The sequence below is a fragment of the Pristis pectinata genome, chromosome 4 (genome assembly GCF_009764475.1).
Source record: "Pristis pectinata isolate sPriPec2 chromosome 4, sPriPec2.1.pri, whole genome shotgun sequence".
Lineage (NCBI taxonomy): Eukaryota > Metazoa > Chordata > Chondrichthyes > Rhinopristiformes > Pristidae > Pristis > Pristis pectinata.
This window is the reverse complement of record NC_067408.1, coordinates 78,967,824-78,987,210: the sequence shown is the minus strand read 5'-3', so window position 1 is coordinate 78,987,210 and position 19,387 is coordinate 78,967,824. Positions and strand designations below refer to the sequence as shown.

The 19,387-nt window shown below is 40.2% G+C and overlaps 2 protein-coding genes across 7 annotated transcripts in view; both read left to right on the top strand.

Annotated features, from left to right (window-relative positions):
• Positions 1-19,387, top strand: part of gk (glycerol kinase) — a 406,492-nt gene that overhangs the window by 135,832 nt on the left and 251,273 nt on the right. The gene's annotated exons all lie outside the window — the stretch shown is intronic.
• Positions 1-19,387, top strand: part of il1rapl1b (interleukin 1 receptor accessory protein-like 1b) — a 1,038,953-nt gene that overhangs the window by 1,017,568 nt on the left and 1,998 nt on the right. For 5 of the 6 annotated variants that reach the window (XM_052015172.1, XM_052015173.1, XM_052015175.1 and 2 more), the window contains 3 exons: positions 4,591-4,734; positions 7,433-7,603; positions 8,957-9,025. In XM_052015172.1, the coding sequence (XP_051871132.1) occupies positions 4,591-4,734; positions 7,433-7,603; positions 8,957-9,025 (384 nt within the window). The remainder of the gene's footprint in view (positions 1-4,590; positions 4,735-7,432; positions 7,604-8,956; positions 9,026-19,387) is intronic. The other variant, XM_052015176.1, reaches the window with a different exon arrangement.

The following is a 19,387-nucleotide window of genomic DNA, read 5'->3' as shown; positions in this document are numbered from 1 at the left end:
TCTGACTTCTGGTGTAAAGTTGTCACTGCTCAGCCAGCGACCATCATCCCGACTCATAAAGGCAAGAAATAAGTGTTCCTGTTATATAAGTGACGTAAAATGTACAGCCACATTTAATACTAGAATGTTTACTGATAGATCTTGGGCCTGGACATTTCTTTGTTGAACCATCTTACATTTACATTTACATCTCAATTAACAATGTTTTCAGTATTTATGCCACTTAGATTCTCATTAGCTCTTATGAAAGTCTTGAAGGATCATTGTTGCAGATGCATTATAATTCCTTTCTCATTCCCAGCAGTATAATTGCATTATGTACATCACTAAATGAATTTAGTAGATTGTAAATATTAATTAGTAAATGGGCATTTCCTCCCTTTTTATGTGAGGCCTCAGAGTAAGCCATTTAAAATCAGAAATGGAGTCTGAAGGATGGAGGTCAAGTCCACTGATCCGTGAAACTGATGAAATGGAAATCTCAGCACTCTCTTGGCACAGAAAGTTTGGGATGTTGTAATATGTAACTTTATATTAACTTCCCTGATGCAGATGAAGTTGTTGTTATGTTGTTTAGCTTCTTTTCCTCAAAGTCAAGGATTCCTGATGTAGATTTCCAAAATCATTAATGTATTTGAATTAAGTGAAAAGGATCTTGCGAGGCAACTATTAGAAGGAAAACTTTGAGTACTTATTTTCAATGCAGTGATCTCACTCAGATCTTAAAGTCTAAATAATCTGAATTAAAGATGTCCATAAATCCTGTTTCTTCATCTTGCTCACTTCACCATGAGTTGGCACAGATCATTTCATTGGTTTCTATTTTATCAGCTATCTCACATGGGTGTCCTTTGATATAAATCAATCAATCATTTTTTCTAAATCAAGGTCGTCATGTTTCCTAGTCCAGTCATTGCTTATTGCCTCCGTTCTCTTCCTATTAAACTTAAATTAATGAGCTGTGAACCAACTAGGGTTTAGACTGCGCCATGAAAATGAATAATATAACAGTTGGTTCATGACATAACAACATGGTGGGCAGAATAATTGGTCCCACCTCTGTGTAGCAATGTTTCTGCTCAAACATATAAAGACACATGGAGATGCACATAAACACAGACAAACATGCATCTAGATATCCACATACATATTACATAAATACAACACATAGCTGGAAAATTTATTGACACAAAAGACATCATAGTGTTCCATCCTTCAAAACCTGAAGTCATTTTTGGAAATTTGAATCACTGACCTGGAGGAAGAACTCAGATTAAAACAAAAAAGAGAATTACTTTCCTGAAATCTTCCCCTATGTTTTTTTAAAGTTCAGATGTATTAAGAAACCTTTTAAGGTTGTGCAGTAAGCCTCTTGGTGGTTTTCACGACAAGTTTTTGGCAAAATTATCAATATTCAAAAGTTTAGTGAAGTTTTTCCAGTTCAAAATTCAGCAAACACAGTTCACTGGCTTGATTCATTCTTAGCTAGCATTCGTCTGGACAACAAAAATATATTTGTCCACCAAATGAAAGTGTGCTTGAATTTCCTAGAGTTGATTGATTTATTCAGAGAGGATAAATCTGGGTTAAATACATCATTCTCAAATACATTATTCATGTCAGTCAGAGTTTGAAATCACAGATGCCATGTAATAGAACAAAATTGTTGATAAGTTTTCATATACAGTACAATTATACAAAAATAATAAAAGCTTTTATAAAAGCAATATATGCTATAAAACTGAATGTGCTGGAGACAGCAATTCAGATGGCATCTGTGAATATTGAAACAGTTCACATTTCAAGATAAAGACTCTTCATCAGATCTGCATCTGCAGTTTTTTTGTGATTTTGATATATGCATTCATGTTGCTAATGTATGACCAAAGGTGCAAAGTATATGTTCCAGTATATCTTTTTTTAATACAAATAATTTAACTGACTTCAATATCTATAGCCCTTTATGTTGGGGCTACAGAAATCTAAAGTGAAACTTCTCCAGATATTCAGTGATTGTGAATAGTCCTTGCTTAATGGTGCATTCTAATTGGCCTGAAAGATGGCTTAATTCAGAATGCAACTGTGTTAGATTCAGTTAGAGTCTAATTGAGATGTTCTGCAAAGATGTCCAGCTCACACTGGAATGAGATCTTTCGATGTCAATCCATCTGTCTGCACAATCATCCTATGCCAGTAAATAGCGCGCTGCTGCCAAGTCAGCAACGTTAGATTAGCACAAGTTGTTCTGAGCCATGTAATATTATGAGTTTCCAGCTTCACCTGTGCCGTCATCCTTATTAAGAGTCACTGATCTCATTTGAATATTGCATCTAGAGTACTGGCATTTCTTCACAGATTGGAGGCAGGATTGAAGGGTGAACCATCCTAATGCACATCATGTTTTTCTTTGCAAACCAAAGTAGACCATATTTGCTCCAGACCAAGCATTTATAGAAAAAGAGAAGACGTTTTACAGAAAAACGAGTGTGGTATACCTTTAAGAACTGAATATAGCATCTGGTATGGCTTTTGATATGTTATTCTCCCAGCCACTGCAGTTAGTTGAGATTTGACTGCCTTCAGTAAAGGATGTTTGATTGGTAGCTTTATTTGTGATATTTGCTTTAGTAAGCAACAATGTCAAAGAGCCTACAGAAACTATTCAGAGAAAAGGACTTAATCAGTAACTGTAGGTTGGCCTGCTTGAGACCTGACCAAGCAATGCAGAAAGCTTAACAGGAACAATCCTCATGCCTCATAAACACATCAGGATGTAAGCAAAGGTGACAAAAACTTTTTGTGGTAGCAAACAGAACTGTGAATTAGAAGGATGTCAGAGATTTGCACACAACAGTCTGGACTGAAACTCCAGTACAATATCAGAGGTGTCCTTTCATCTTTCAAATGAGATGTTAAATCAAGGCCCCACCTTACGTGGATGTAAAATATCCTAAGGCACCATGATGCAGAACAGTAAGAAAGATCCTTCCAGTGTCCTGGCAAACATTTACCCCTTAAGCAACATTGTTGACATTGCAAGTTATCTGGTCATTATTTAAGGCTCCTTATGGGACCTTGTTCTGCCCAAACTGATTGCTACTTTTCCTAAATTGCTATTATGACTGCATTTCAAATAATGCTTTATTGCCTGCAGTGGCTTTGAACATCCTGAACTTAAGAAAATTATTGGGATAGAGCTTCTCACACACCTGAAGTTTCAGCTAAAACAGTGCCCTGTGGGACCCATGCACAAAGGAAGGGTGCATTATTTACAGCCACAGGACAAGAATGAAGTTCCTGTGTAATTTCCCTTTAGGAGCAGTGGGACTTATTAAAGTGGCATAGAACACTGGTATCTGTGAAAAATTGAAAAGTATGGAAATTCCCTGAGAATTATCAACACACGACAATTTATGTGCTGAAAAACCAATAGATATAGTATCAGATGCATAATGATCTTTGGTACTATCTGCATGATATCACATGTACACACTGAACTGTTCATAGTAAAACCAGCTAAAATCTGTATTATAAAGGAAGTATTATTATTTTTTGCACATCCTCTGCCAAGACAGTTTGAAATAAACATTTGTTTACCAATCCTATTTCTGGAGTTGGAAGTCAATGACTTAATACTTTTAGTATAAATATAATCCCTTTGGAGAGACTGTTCAGTTATGTGATGTGAAGCTCCTCATTACAAAGCCTTGTAACAATGGTGACAGTGATCTGTGAACACATGTTTTAGAAATCGGCTTCTGTAAGTTAAATTGTGCCAGCTGTATATTCTGCAACATTAACTCCTCATTACTGGCACTGTTGCTTGCAAGGGCGATTACTGCAAAGTGATGCTCTCCTTTCTCACTCCCTAAGCTCCACCCAGTCCATTTTCTGCAGGCAACTTCATTGCTTGTGCATCGTCCGTGAGCTTTTGGTCTCTGTTTAATACTTCTGACTCATCAACTCAACCAAAGCACCCACCTTTCCATTCCCAATTAATAGGCCATACGGTCTTATGGGTGGGCAAGGAAAAAAAATAAATTTTTAAATGCTCTCAGTGGGAATAAGTTGGACAAAACAAATTGCCAGAGATTTGAAGATGCACTTCCCTGCTGATTTTTGCATGAAGTGAAGGTTTTATAAGAGGAATCTGTGGTGGAGAGGCAGCAAGATTCAGAGAAAGAATTCTACAACATGAGGTGTGCATGGTAGGGCTCCAAAGGGTGTGAGTAAAAAAGTAGTGATACACAAGAGGCCAACATCAGAGAAAATGAGAGTAAGACATAAACTGTAATACTTTATTTGAAATATAGGGAAGGGTGTTTATCCTCCCATGGAGCTGTCTTTCTCAATACATCAATCCATTATTCTATCAGAGGAAAGTAGCTTCAATGTGAATTTGATTCAAAACTAAACATATAAAAATAAGTTTCTCCTGGATTTTGCCAGATTTCCCTTTAAACCTGAAATGGTGAGGTTGAAATATTTAGGCACATAAAACAAAGTTGGTGGATTGATTGTATGATTTCCTTGTGAAAGCGTTTATTTGTCTGTACCTCTCACTGACTGACCTTGTCTTTTTCATTCCAGAGCTGATGTACACTGTGGAACTTGCAGGAGGACTGGGGGCTATCCTTTTACTGCTGATCTGTCTGGTGACTGTGTACAAATGTTATAAGATAGATATCATGTTATTTTATCGCAATCATTTTGGATCAGATGACCTAGATGGAGGTAAGAGCTGATTTGTTAGTTTCATATCATTTGATTTTCTGGATTCCAATGATAATAAACATTGCAATGTGAGCAAATAAATATTGTAATATAAATAATATACTGGCATTTGAACTTTTGATGGCTTGGGTATATGCACTGTATGCATCACCACCTTTACACCAGTTTGAATAAGATCATCCCTGGTGTGTTTTTATTTTAGATATGAAAACAGCAGAATGGTATAGAACCTAACACTTGGCCTTAAATTTTATCTTGTTCTCAATTTAATGCAATAAATGTCACACTGACCGTGGTTTGCATACTCAGCAGTTTTTCCCTTATCACTTTATGATGAATGCAGTAATTTTTTTTCTATCACATTTCACAATGTTAGGGTTAATCAAACAGTACCAAAATGGAACAAATCATTGAAAAATGTAAACATTAATTTCTTTGTCAATACCTCCAATAGATTTTGCATATGTTTTCCAATGGCTTGGTTTCTAAAATTCTGCAGTTATTGCCAATATCATTTGTTAAATATAGAGCAAGAAGTACATTGGAAAGTGAAATACTTTAATGTCCTTGTAGCACTGGTGACCAAAGGCTAATTTCCACTCCCCCCCCCAGGTGTTTCATATTAGTGCAAAAGATTCAAACAAATATTTAATTTTTGCTCCAGAACACTTATGAAAGTGCACAGTCCATTATGAAAATAGATAGCACATGACCACATGTTGACTTAACCAAAAGCGAATAGCCTTATTGAATATTTCAATAGTGGTTGTCTCTGATTACTTACACAAGATGCTGGAGGAACTCAGCAGGTCTCCTCCAGCATTTTGTGTACGTGGCTCCAGATTCCAGCATCTGCAGAATCTCGTGTCTCTGATTACTGTTTGCATTAGTTAAAGTTCTCTCAATATGTTCTTCATTACGATAATCAGTTAATATAAACTGAACAAGTATTTTGATTCATCCCATCTGAGCAGTACAATACAGATGAGCTTTTCAGAGCTGGATAGATTATTTGAGGTGAATTAAAAAGCTGATCAGTGCAGCTCCATTTTCAAGGAACAATAAGAATTGCATGCTTTTAAAATACAATAATTTAATCCTGGCAGAGTGTATATCTGAGTAAAAAGGGGATCCTGTTTCAAATGGAAACGATACAGTGAAATGTAGAACAGGAGATGGCAGTGCGACATGTGGCAGTGCAACATGTGTAGAGGAAGTTAGGAGAATTCAAGGTGATTTGGATAGGTTGGGTAAGTGGGCAGATACTTGGCAGATGAAGTTTAATGTGGATAAGTGTGAGGTTATCCACTTTGGGAGCAGGAACAGGAAGGCGGATTATTATCTGAATGGTGTGGAGTTAGGTAAGGGGGAAATACAAAGGGATCTAGGAGTCCTTGTTCATCAGTCACTGAAAGTGAATGAGCAAGTGCAGCAGGCAGTGATGAAGGCTAATGGAATGTTGGCCTATATTACAAGGGGAACTGAGTACAAAAGCAAAGAGATTCTTTTGCATTTGCACAGGGCCCTGGTGAGACCACTCCTGGAGTATTGTGTACAGTTTTGGTCTCCAGGGTTAAGGAAGGATATTCTGGCTATAGAGGACATGCAGCGTAGGTTTATGAGGTTAATTCCGGGGATGTCGGGACTGTCTTATGCTGAGAGGTTGGAGAGACTGGGATTGTACACGCTGGAATTGAGAAGATTGAGAGGGGATCTGATTGAAACATACAGGATTATTAAGGGATTGGACAAGATAGAGACAGGAAATATGTTCCAGATGTTGGGGAAGTCCAGGACCAGGGGACATGATTTAAGAATAAGGGCTAGGCCATTTAGGACAGAGGTGAGGAAAAACTTCTTCTCCCAGAGGGTTGTGAATTTGTGGAATGCACTGCCTCAGAGGGCAGTGGAGGCCAATTCTCTGGGCACTTTCAAGAAGGAGCTAGATAGGTTTCTCATAGATAGGGGAATCAAGGGATATGGGGACAAGGCAGGAACAGGATATTGATTGTTGAGGATCAGCCATGATCTCAAAATGGCGGTGCAGACTCGAAGGGCCGTATGGTCTGCTTCTGCTCCTATTGTCTATTGTCTATTGTCTAAACACGATTGAGCTTTTCCCAATTAGATAGAGCATACATGTGAACAAAATATAGTAGTTTTTTTTTCATTTCAACATGTTATTTGAATGGCAATGTGTGGTTGTGTAAAGTAAGTTATAGTAAACTGGCAACCAAGCCTACTTGTGTCCTAGCTGGTATTTATATGTATTGACTTCAATGGAAGTATGGTTTGGAGGGAAGTAAAAGGGTCCCCCAACTCATTATCACTCACTTTCGGCAGTCAACCCCATGATTGACTCTACCAAAGTAACAGTGTGACTTTGCAAATAATTTCAAGCCAAAAATTAAAGCACAGAAAAAGTTAAGTGATTAGAGGGAACCCAAGAACATTTCTTGGAGAGGGAAAAATGTTCAGGTTCAGATACGCTAACATTTTCCAACTCAGAGCATTGATCTCTCCCACTGCTTCCTTCTAACAAGTAATATTTCAAACTGCTATGGCAGAAAAATTAACTTCAAGGCTGTCAGATTTACTGATCAATTAATGATGTTTCTGCATCATCAAGAGAGAATAACACAATGACAATGGAAAGTATGAGAGACTATTCAGGGAAAATATTTCCATTATTTTCCAGAGAATAAAGATTATGATGCATACCTGTCATACACCAAAGTGGATCCTGACCAGTGGAGCCAAGAAACTACAGAGGAAGAACGTTTTGCTCTGGAGATCTTACCAGACGTGCTAGAGAAACATTATGGGTACAAACTGTTCATCCCCGATAGGGATTTAATTCCAACTGGAAGTAAGTCAATTTTTTTTTCTTGCCTTTAGCTTTCTTCATCCAACCCCCCAATGTGGATGAAGCAACACTTTGCAAGTAATCACATTTCAAGTCTCATAACTCTTCAGAATGTCAGCTGATGGCTCAGTGGCTGGAACCCTCAGCTCTCGAGTTTAGAGGTTGTGGGTTTAAGTATCATGCCAGAGACTTGAACACAAATCCTGGCTGACAGTGAAAGAGTGTAAAGTTTCAGAAGGGACTAAAATCAAGGTCCTCTCTCCTCTCTCCCAAATGGATGTAAAAGACTTATTAGCACTATTCAAAGCAAGACCAATGGAGGAATCGCTGATGTCTTGCCCAATATTTATCTCTCAACCTACTTCACTTAATGCAGATTTTTAGTTCATTACTACATTGCTGTTTGTGGACCATCAGTGTGAAAATTGGCTGTCATATTTCCTACATACCAACAGGGATTACAATTCAAAAAGTATCTCATGACTTCAGAGTGCTTTAGAACATCCTGAAGGTGTGAAAAATACTCAGTCCATTCCCAGGATATCAGAGTAGCATCTATGAGAAGTCCTTGAATTCTATTCAAACTAAACTCCATGCATACCTTTTATTTTATGGCCTCATGGGAGTTGGACTAATGCAGGATATAAAATATTCAAAAGCATCTTACTGTTTTTAAGCATTAAAACATTGTTACCTGGCACCAACCAAAAAGGTTGGAAGATCATTTATTTCTCAGAAAAGATCAGTAACGTTATTGTTGCAGTACTGTTCTAGAGGGGACCTCTGCTCTCTGAGTTCAGAAGAATGAGAAATGATCTCGTTGAAGCATATGGGATTCTAAGAAGACTTAATAGGATGAGTGGTGAAGGCTCGTTTCTATGGATTGGAGGGCCTGGGAATAGGGGGCATAGTCTCAGGATAAGGGGTCAGGCAATTCGGTGAGAAATTCTTCTCTGAGGGTTGTAAGTCTTTGAAACTCTTCCAGGCTGTTGTGTACATGTCATTTACAATCAAGACTAAGATTGGTTGATTTTTTTTTGCCTCTAAAGAATTCATTTGGTAATCAGGCAGGAAAACGAAGGCAAAATCGATGATCGACTGTGTCATTTAATGATGGAGCAGCTTCAAGGGACAGTGGAGGCTTCTCCTGCACCTATTTTTTTTATTTTCTTAAAAGTGCTTCAATTAACACTCCTAAAAATAATGTGCTGATCAGCATGATGCTGTTGGAAGTTTCTATTTAAATATATTTTCGCAAGTGTAATGAAGAGCTCTTTTAATCTGTTTTCACATTACCTGTTGATGTATTATGTGTGTTCTAATGTTCATACTTACCATTCTCCCCTCCACCCGTAGTATGGGCTGAGTCGCAATCATGTGCTACACAACACTCTCCGTGCCCCACTATAATCGGATGGGAGAACAGTAAGTACAAAGCTAACCATACACTGAAGCCTGTCTATCAAAGTCGCCTTTGGGATTAACTGTATACTAAAATTTCTGATTAATATCATTTTAATTCTAATAGTAAAGCAATTCAAATAAATTGATTACTGTCAGGATTCAAATAATCCTAGGACTGACATAGCAAGGTTATAGATTGAATCGTTAATATATTGATGACACTGACTATAAATGGCCCATTATAGTCAGATAGAAAGTATCAGTCATCTCAAAGGAAGGTTCCCTCCTGCTTTTGCATATCAGATACATTAACTGATTACATTAAAACGCATGTCCTTCATCATATTTCAAAGTGTTCGAATATGACTTTCTTCTATGTGGGAAAATGTTTAAGTTCATTGAACCTGGGATTCAGATTTGCCAGTTTGTTTGGAAAAAAATATAAAATTATGTACTCAATGCCATTTTCTATCTTATCAAAAAATCTCCAAACAACTCTCACACGAGTCTCAAACCATATACTTTCTCCTGATATTAAGGCTGCTTATGTTTACCCTGATAATATCTCCCATCTGTACTCTTCCTCTCCTTCTCAATTTCAATGAATCTCTTTAACTTGACTTTTGTTGCTGCAGCCTCAACTTCTTTAATGCTCTCCCACTGAGCCCCACTCTACTTAGATCTCAACTCATTATGGGTACAAACTGTTAATTGCTCAACTGGCAGAGAGTTTTTTTTGCCTTTCCCTTTCTTCCTAATTTCCAATTGAAATAATTTCAAATTAAATAAAGTTTTGCAAAGAATCAAATTTAAGTCTGGCAACTCCTTAAAATGTCACCTGTGGCTCAGTGATTGAAATTCTCACCTCTTGAGTTAAAATTTATGGGCTTCAGTCTCACTCCAGAGACTTGAGCATAAATCCAGGCTAGCGCTCCAGTGCAATCCTGTCAGAAAAGCAAAGATTCAGATGTTATTTTTGAAGAACACTGGAGGTGATGTTGATGAAATGCCCAAAATTTATCCCTCAATCAACTTATTAAAATCAGATTTTCTGGCCATTATTACATATGGATTTACATCGTGATTCACAACAAGTTCAACTGGCTCTGTTTCCCAGCATACTGTATGCCTCATTCCTCCATGGCCTACGTCCAACTGACCTCCAGCCTGATGCCCATTTATGTCACCAAATGCCCTCCATTACATCAGTCAAGCCTTTAACTTGATCTTTTCTCAAATCCTTTCATTTTGCTGCATCCTACCTCAAAAAGCTTCTCTTATTTCCTATACGACCACTCTGATGTGAATTGTTTTGGATATTGAATGTATTGAGCATACATTCAGGCTACTAATTGCTGCTACAATTGTAAATGGTTCTTATAGATGATCAATGAAAACCTTTGGAGACCAGAATGCTGGGAACATATCAAGTTTTCGAAGATGCTGATATTTTTAGGATCTATGGCACTTATTCTGATACTTTTCTTTAAAGGTTTTTTTTGCCAATGCAATATTCCCCCTTATAAATTTGCTGCTGTGTGGTACAATATTGTAGACTGCTTCTTAGGCAGTTCCTTGTGATCAAGGATGACTCGCATTAAAATCCTGTTGGTTCTGAGGTAGGTATTGAAGCTAATGTTGGAACAGGGCAGACTCTTCCACTGATGGCAGAGGTTGGGACTTATGGGATGGGCAAATGGGGTATATGAGGTGGTCTGCTCCTTCCATCGCTTACACAGGACCACTGCATGCTCCCAATGCAAGGTCCCGAGGCTCTCAATACCATTCGAAATGCTCTTTTTCCACTTGGAATGGTCATGGGCCAGGAATTCCCAGGGGTCAGGGGAAATGTTGCATTTCCAGGAGGCTATCAGCACATTCTTGAACCTTTTCCCCTGTCCATCCGGTAACCTCTTCCCATGACGGAGTTCTGAAGAGTGTGCCTGTTTCAGGAGGCCAATGTCAAACGTGTGAGCGATGTGGCCTGCCCAGTGTAGCCAGCAGAGTCTGATGAATTAACGTGGAGGTTGACCTGGGAGAGGACACTGACATTGACTTGTTTGTCACAGAGTCATGCAACACAGAAACAGGCCCTTCAGCCCACCTTGTCCGTGCTGGCCATCAAGTACCTACCTATACCAATCCCATTTACCGGCACAGAAGATCCATAGCCTTCTCTGTGTTGGCAATTCATACCATCATCCAGATACTTACTAAATGTTGTGAGGGTACCTGCTTCCACCATCCACTCACGCAGTGTGTTACAGATTCTCATCCTCAGATATCCTCCAAACTCCTATCCCTCACACTAAACCTGTACCCTTTAGTTTTTATATCTTTGCTTTGGAGGAAAGTTTCCTATTAGTTATCCTATCTTTGCCCCTCGTAATTTTGTACCTCTGGTTTCCCCCCTCAGCCTCCTCTGCTCCAAAGTAAATAAAGCCAGCCTATCCAGTCCTTCCTCATGAATGAAATAGTCTCTCCCAGGCAACCTCCCGGTGAATCTCCTCTGCACCTTCTCCGGTGGAATCGTGTCCTCCCTGTGGCATGGTGACTAGAACTGTACGCAGTACCCCAACTGTGCGGAACCAATGTTTTTTTTTAAGTTGTTCTTTAACCTCCTTGTATGCTGTGCCCTACCTAATGAAAGAAACTATCCCATATGCTTTCTCCATTTTGTCTACTTGTGCTCAGGTCCTTAGACCTGTGCACTGAGGTCTCTCTGTTCCTTAATACTCCCTAAGTCCCAACGGTTGTGTACGTCCTATCCTTATTTGCCCTCTCAGTGTGCGTTGCCTCGCACCTATCAGAATTAAGTTGCACCTGCTATTGCTCTGCCCATCTTACCCAGTGTTCGTGAAGTAAATTTGGAGGATGTTGCAGAGACAGTGGTGGCGATGTCTTACTCTTGACTTGAGTTACCTGCTGTCAATGATCCAGGTCTCCCAAGCATATCAGAGAGCAGGAATCACTGCTGCCCAGTGGTCCATGAGTTTTGTGCCTGGTCTGAGGTTTTGATTCTCAAATACCCTTTACCTCAACCAACCAAAGGCTATGCTGGTGCATTGAAGGCCGTGGTGAATTTCATCCTTGATGCCTGTCTTTACTGATAGGTGGCTCCATGATACAGGAAGTGAACCTTGATAGTCTGAGGGCTGTGTGGCACAGTAAGGCAGATTTATTGAAGACCTTTGTCTTGGAGATGTTGCATGTAACACCCATACTCTCATGTGCTTCAGTGAAAGTGGGTCCATGATGAATGGTCGCTGGCATGGTAGTGTAGCAGTTAGCATGACGCTATTACAGCGCCAGTGACTCAGGTTCAATTCCTGCCGCTGTCTGTGAGGAGTCTGTACGTTCTCCCTGTATCTGCGTGGGTTTCCTGCAGATGCTCCGGTTTCCTCCCACATTCCAAAGATGTACGGGTTAGGAAGTTGTGGGCATACTATGTTGGTGCTAGAAGAGTGGCGACACTTGCGGGCTGCCCCCAGAACGTTCTCAAGCAACGCAAAAAGACGCATTTCACTGTGTATTTTGACGTACATGTGGCTAATAAATGTCTCTTTTCTTGAACTGCAGTTTCTGAGTGTGTGTGCACACAAGTATTGTCTGTATAGTGCAACTTGGCAACTTAGGCCTGAGTGATCTTAGTTCTGGAGTGTAGTCACTGCAAGTTGAACACTTTCCCATTAGTTCTGAAGGTTAGTTCCACCCCCCATAGGAAGATTGTTGGAGGGAGGTGCAGTATCATGATGAGCCAGATCAAGGTAAGTGTTGGGGAAATGACATAACCTTGTGTGACACCAGTCTTCACTGAGAATAGTTTTGTTGCTGACCCATTGGTTAATATCACAGCTTACATGCCATTGTCAAGCAAACGTGAGTTGATGATTTTCCATTGGGCATTGATTTCAGGAGGATGTTCCACATTGACCCCACCCCCCCCCCCCCACCAATTAATGGAGTCACAAGCTTTAGTAAGTGAAAAGATGGCCACGTGTAGTGGCGGGTGCTGTTCCCCGCATTTTCCTGGAGTTGTCACACTGTGTCTCTGGATGGACAGAATTCACACCATGATTCAGAGAGCCCTGTGTTCACTGCTCAGGGAAGGTTTTGGGGCTTGGTGACTTGCGAAGCAGAGACACCTTATGATGACTTAGTAGAATTTTCCACTTTTATTCTATACACTGGTTAGAAGAAACCTGTATTATGCTTCTAAGGTGCAAAATTACTGGATTTCCACTGTAGATGCAATTTACAACCAGGAGTTGATTTTAAAGAGAAAAAAAATTGAACATTGGTCCTATCAAAATTTTGTTACCAAAATTAAAAAGTCATTTTTGTTTGACCACAAGGTAGTTGCAAAAAAATATGTCAATGTGTTGGTTTAAAATGCATTATTCTATTATTTTGAAAGAAGGATTAACATCTTTAAAAATAGAAAAGTTAACAACTCTTTTCAAACTGGAAGGAATTTCATACACCCTAATCTCTTAAACCCTTCTATCCCCCCCCCCCCCCACACAATTTCAAAGTCTTTACTTTGCGGATTATTATTTACTCCTCTGGGTAAGACAATTCATCGACATCTCAGCGACAGCAATTCATCCTTGGTCACTTGCATTCAATTCTCATTCACAGTCACGGCTGTGCAAAAAGCTCCAGTTCTGCAAGTTGGTTCGTAAAAGTCGAAGGAGCCAAATTGCAGAAATGGAATTCAAGCCATTACACTGATCAGAGGGGCACCATTTAACTTCACTTATGAAGGATGAATTTCTGTCCCGTACTAATATATTTCACGATCATTGAAGTCAGAATTGGCCCAAGTCATTTTATAATCATCCAGTGTGATTTTTGGGATTGTAAGGTGATGCCAGTGATGGCAGATTTGGAAAGTTTCCACACCTAGATGAGCTCACACAAGGCAGAAGCCATGAATCCAACAGACTGAATTTTTACATTTCTCCACTCACTGCAGAAACCTCCTGATTCTCAGTTGCATTGAAAAGTCAAGGAGCTGATGTGCAATAATAAAAGTTAATTGAAATTCTGCCCCTTGGGGTCCATGTAGGACTCATGTTCCTGTCCGATGAAGCAGCCTTCCAGGAGTGTAGACTCATCGATCCCACCCCTTAAAACATAAGACTGAGAGAAAGGTCAAGGGAAGTAAAATATCATTTAGCCATTAAAGTTTCTTCCCATAACTCCCCCAATTTCAGCATAGAGCTGTTACTTAAAATGGAATCAGCTTGTTTTAACTGCCATTTTGGTGATAACCCTTATTCTAGATCCAATCTGCCTTTGGATGCTCAAGGTGGAGCTTTGTGGCTGATTGCCACCATATTGGTGTCAGGGGAATGATTGCTGGGTTCTGAAAGCATTGCTCAGCAAGAGAAGAAGGTAGACATTGACATTGAATACTTGGATCTGAACTGATTGAGAATCCAAACAGCAGACATTGATGAAGCAAAATTATCGCCAGATTGTGGAAACTAACCTTTGTGCTGGACAATAACCACCTCTAACAAAAGCGAGGCTAATCTCATCGGTATTCTAACACCTATAGTCCTCATCTTAAGTATTGGTATTGCTTTATTATTGTCACTTGTAACGAGATGCAGTGAAAAACTTGTTTTTCATTACACAGTGCATTGAGGTAGTACAGGGTAAAAACAATCACAGAATACAGAGTAAAGTGTCACAGCTACAGAGGAAGTGCATTGCAGGTAGACAATGATGTGCAAGGTCATAATGAAGTAGATTGTGAGGTCAAGAATCCATCTCATCATATAAGGGAACTGTTCAATAGTCTGATCACCGTGGGATAGAAGCTGTCCTTGAGCCTGGTGGTATGTGCCCTCAGGCTCCTGTATCTTCTGCCTGATGGGAGAGGGCCGAAGAGAGAATGACCCGGGTGGGAGTAGTCTTTTAATTATGCTGGCTGCTTCACCAAAGCAGCGAGAGGTATAGACAGAGTCCATGGAGGGGAGGCTGGTTTCTGTGACGTGCTGGGCTGTGTCCACATCTCTCTGCAGTTTCTTGCAGTCCTGGGCAGAGCAGTTGCCATATCAAGCCATGATGCATCCAGATGGGATGCTTCCTATGTTGGAGAAACCTAAGAGTTCTGTGGCTACAAGAGCAGAGCAGGGACTGGATATCCTGCAGATAATGACTCTCCAAAGCCCTTTCACAAATATACAAATCAGGGCCATGGCTCTCCACTTGCTGGATGTGCGGTGCACTAACAGTCAAGGCACTTGACAGAAGCCAGAACAAAGCAGGGTATTGCTGAGCACGACATGCACCTCAACATTTAACCCTTCATCACTGGGATAGGGTGGCCACAGTGTATACAACAAAATGCACAGTAGTTACTTGCCTTGAAACTACCTGATACTCGCGACATTTCCAACCAAGAGCAGCAGGCACAAGAGAACATTGTCAACTGCAAGTTCCAAGTAGCACACCAACCTGGCTTGGAAATAGGTTGTTATTCTTTCATCATTGTTGAGTCTAATTCCTGGAATTCCTTCTCCCACAACAGTGCGGTACCTTCACCACAAATGCCCCAGCTTTTCAAGGAAATGCTTCACTTCCATGCTTCCGACTGATTCACAGACCTTGAAGAAGTTACTAACCCGGTGTATAATCACATTACTTGATGGCAGGGCAGCTAACTATTGGCTTGAGTGTGCTCATGACTCACAGCAAGAATTCCCCCAGATGTCAGGATATAATCTCAATGAAAAAGGTCACCCATTGAAGGCAGAGATGAGAAAGAACATCTTCTCTCAGCAGTTTGGGGTATATGGATGCAGAGCCAGGAAATATAATCAAGCTTGAGATGGACTTTTGGACTGGATTGGAATTCAGAGTTCTGGCCACTTGTCAAAAAAGTAGGGTTGAGGCCAATTAGTCAGATCATCCAATATCAATGATGTCAGACAGTGGAGTTGTGTGGCCTGTTCCTTCTCTCATTTCTCAGCAGTATAGATAAGTCCAACCAAGGGCAAACATAAAATTCTGTATTGAACCAAGGACTCAGTGGTGAAGAGTTCAATTGTAGTGAATTACTTTTCCATTCTGGGTCTATTATTTTGGCAGATTAAAAGCAAAATATATAGATCTATTCAACCCAAAACAAGCTGTCTCAAAGAGAAGTTGATCCCTGCAGTGTCTTTATCTCACTCCTGTTTTGCTCTGCAAGCACTCAGACCTGTGATTTGCTTGAAGCTATCTCCCAGTTTGCTGGCTCAAAGGGATGGACATGGGCTGTATTCCTCTACATCTCTGATAATAGAACGACTCCACAGAATCATTGCCTTCATAAATTTAAAACATGGAAAAGCATTTTTAAACAAACCATTTTGGAAAAAAACCTCATATTATAACCTTTTCAAATTCTTAGCTTTGCAAAATATGTCTTTTTGAAAATTAAGCAAATTGCCATCACTTTTTAAAGCCTATCTATAAGCTGCTGGAGAACAGTAGAAATGAAGGATGAAACACAAAGATTCTGCCCACCCTGGCACCCTTCCCAATTGCTGTTGCTGGATATCCCAGGTGTGGATTGCTGCTTGCTGTCTTGACTGACGATCATCAAGGTGTGGAAGCAAGTGACAGTGGAAACAAACTGCAGAAACATGTTTGAAAATATCAGCCACTTACCTGGGTACATTGATTTCAAAGAAACTGAACGTGCCAAGGTGAATGCAACTGATGGATGGCCAATAGTCTCACATGTTTAACAAAAAAGTTAATTATCTCCTGAAACCCTATTGCCATTGAAGTGAAGTAACTCTGTGATTTGTTTTTTCAAACAATCCTAAATGTGACTTACTCAGTTTGAAATCCTTTGCCAAGTCAATTAGTTGTCTCCAATGTCAGAAAATAAGCATGAAAAAAATAATTTTGCGTCAGAGAAATCCAAATTCTGAACAATATTTGATCTTGGAGTTCATTCCTAATTTACTTTACGTGTGAGTATCCTTATCAGTTTACACTGACACTTTATTGTGGTTAATCTTTTAACTATGTACCAATATTTTTTATTATTTTCATTGACATGCATGGGGTTAAACTATGATGAGTGAAGGAAAAGAAGGGGTTGCATTTATTTTGCACCTTTTCCACCCAAAGGATGTCCTTCAGTTTTTTTTTACTGCAAGTACCGCAGCTGGCTTCTTCATAGCTGCGTCCTACAAACAGCAATGTGATAACGAATAAGTAATCTGTTTCCGTGATGTTGATTGAGGGAGAAATATTCACCTAAACACCAAGGAGCAAAATCTGGGCTACTTCTAAACTTATCCCTGGTCACATGCCATAATATACAATAAATTTTGTTTAAAAAAGATCTAGTGTAGCATCTGGTGACATTGTATTAAAAGCACAATGCAGATGCAAGTTGTTTTTGAAGTGTCGTGGGTTGTTTTGTGTCCACCTTTCAGAGCACACCGGGCTTTGGTTTAAGGTCTCATCTGAAAAATAGCATAGTGTTCCCTCAATACTGGATGGTCGTGTCAGGCTGGATTGTACTTCAGGTCACTGGAGTGGGGTTCAACCTCTCGATCTTCTGGAACGGAGGTGAGGGTGCTTGGCCGGCGAGTGGGAGCATGGCCCTCGCTAGAGCCACGTAGCACGTAAGCTCGTCACAATTTTAACTGCTGCAGGTTGGACAGCTAGTGACATTCAAAAGTTGTGGTCTTGTGATGACATTCGTACCCTGACTAGATTATAACCGTAGCCATAAAGTGGGACCTGGCACTAAACTTTTTTGTTGGGGGGGAGGGGGAACTAAATGCTGAGGAGCAGCAAAGCCTGGAAAATGAAGGAAAGGCAGAATTAACGTAGTTTGTGAAGGCCAAGAGGAGCAGAGGTCCTCTCAATCCATCAGCCACCATGCCAGCTAGTCTCGCTGGGACTGTTCCAGTGGCTCCTCATCTGGGGCTTCCTGCCACAGTCATCTGATGCTGGTCAGGCTGCCACAGGTCATTGATTCTGGTCCCAGTGGCAGTCAGAGCTGTTCTATTTACACAAAGCCCTTATATTAAAACAGTCCAGAATTCATGTTAGGTGACCTAGTAAATGGGTGGGGAGCCCCACACTTATAGAACATAGAACACTACAGCACAGTACAGGCCCTTCAGCCCACAATGTTGTGCCGACATTTTATCCTGCTCTGAGATCAATCTAACCCTTCCCTCCCACATAGCCCCCTATTTTGCTGTCATTCATGTGTCTATCTAAGAGTCTCTTAAACGTCCCTCATGTACCTGCCCCCACAACCTCTGCAGACAGTGCGTTCCACGCACCCACCACTCTCTGTGTAAAAAACTTACCCCTGACATCCCCCTTATATCTTTCTCCAATCACCTTAAAATTATGTCCCCTCGTGTTAGCCATTGTCGCACTGGGGAAAATGTCTCTGACTGTCTACTCAGTCAATGCCTCTTATCATCTTGTACACCTCTATCAAGTCACCTCTCATCCTCCTTCTCTCCAAAGAGAAAAGCCCGAGCTCACTCAACCTATCCTCATAAGACATGGTCTCCAATCCAGGCGGCATCCTGGTAAATCTCCTCTGCACTCTCTCTAAAGCTTCCACATCCTTCCTATACTGAGTTGACCAGACCAGTACCTTGCAACATCATCTTGCTTCTATCAGCCCCACACTCAACTGTTGCTCTGTTTATATCAGCTCCCGATGTTTACCAATATTTCTTCTGACATTTTTGTCAAAGAAATGTAATAAGGTTCAGTGCTGCCATGGATGCTCGCCATGGTCGCTGTGCAGATGGATTTCTAATTCCACCATTAGGCAGAAAGCTGATTGGTCTGAACTGTTCACTTGATGTTGATTTACTTTCTACCGAATTCTCCACTGGAAAATCAGGCATTGTGTTAAAAGGGTGACGAAACTGCTCCAGCCAGCTTTCCGCTTGACTGTGAAAGTTAAGCTCAATGGTCCTTTGTAAGTGAATTTTGAAGTGATCCTTCAATCAAAGTTATAAGTTGTCTTATTAAGGTATTTTAGCTCTGAGTGCATTTCAATGATTGCTCACTGACCTGAGAGCTGCTGAGCAACAGGAAAGGGGAGAAGTTAGACAACATAAATCAAGAAATAAGGTGAACGTTGTGTTCGGTTCCTGATTTCAATTCCCAAATTGCTCTCTTCTTGAGATATTTCCATTGCATTCCTGTGAATTACAACCAGCAGGGATGAAGAAAATTTCCTCTGCAATTTGTGTGGCAAAGTTATAAATTCAATCTTTTTGATCATAGTCAATTTTACATGTATAGGAAATCTTCCCTCATTTCATTGCAATACAACTCTGTGTAGTAACTGGAGGAAATCATGCTTAATTCAAAGTGGGATCATTG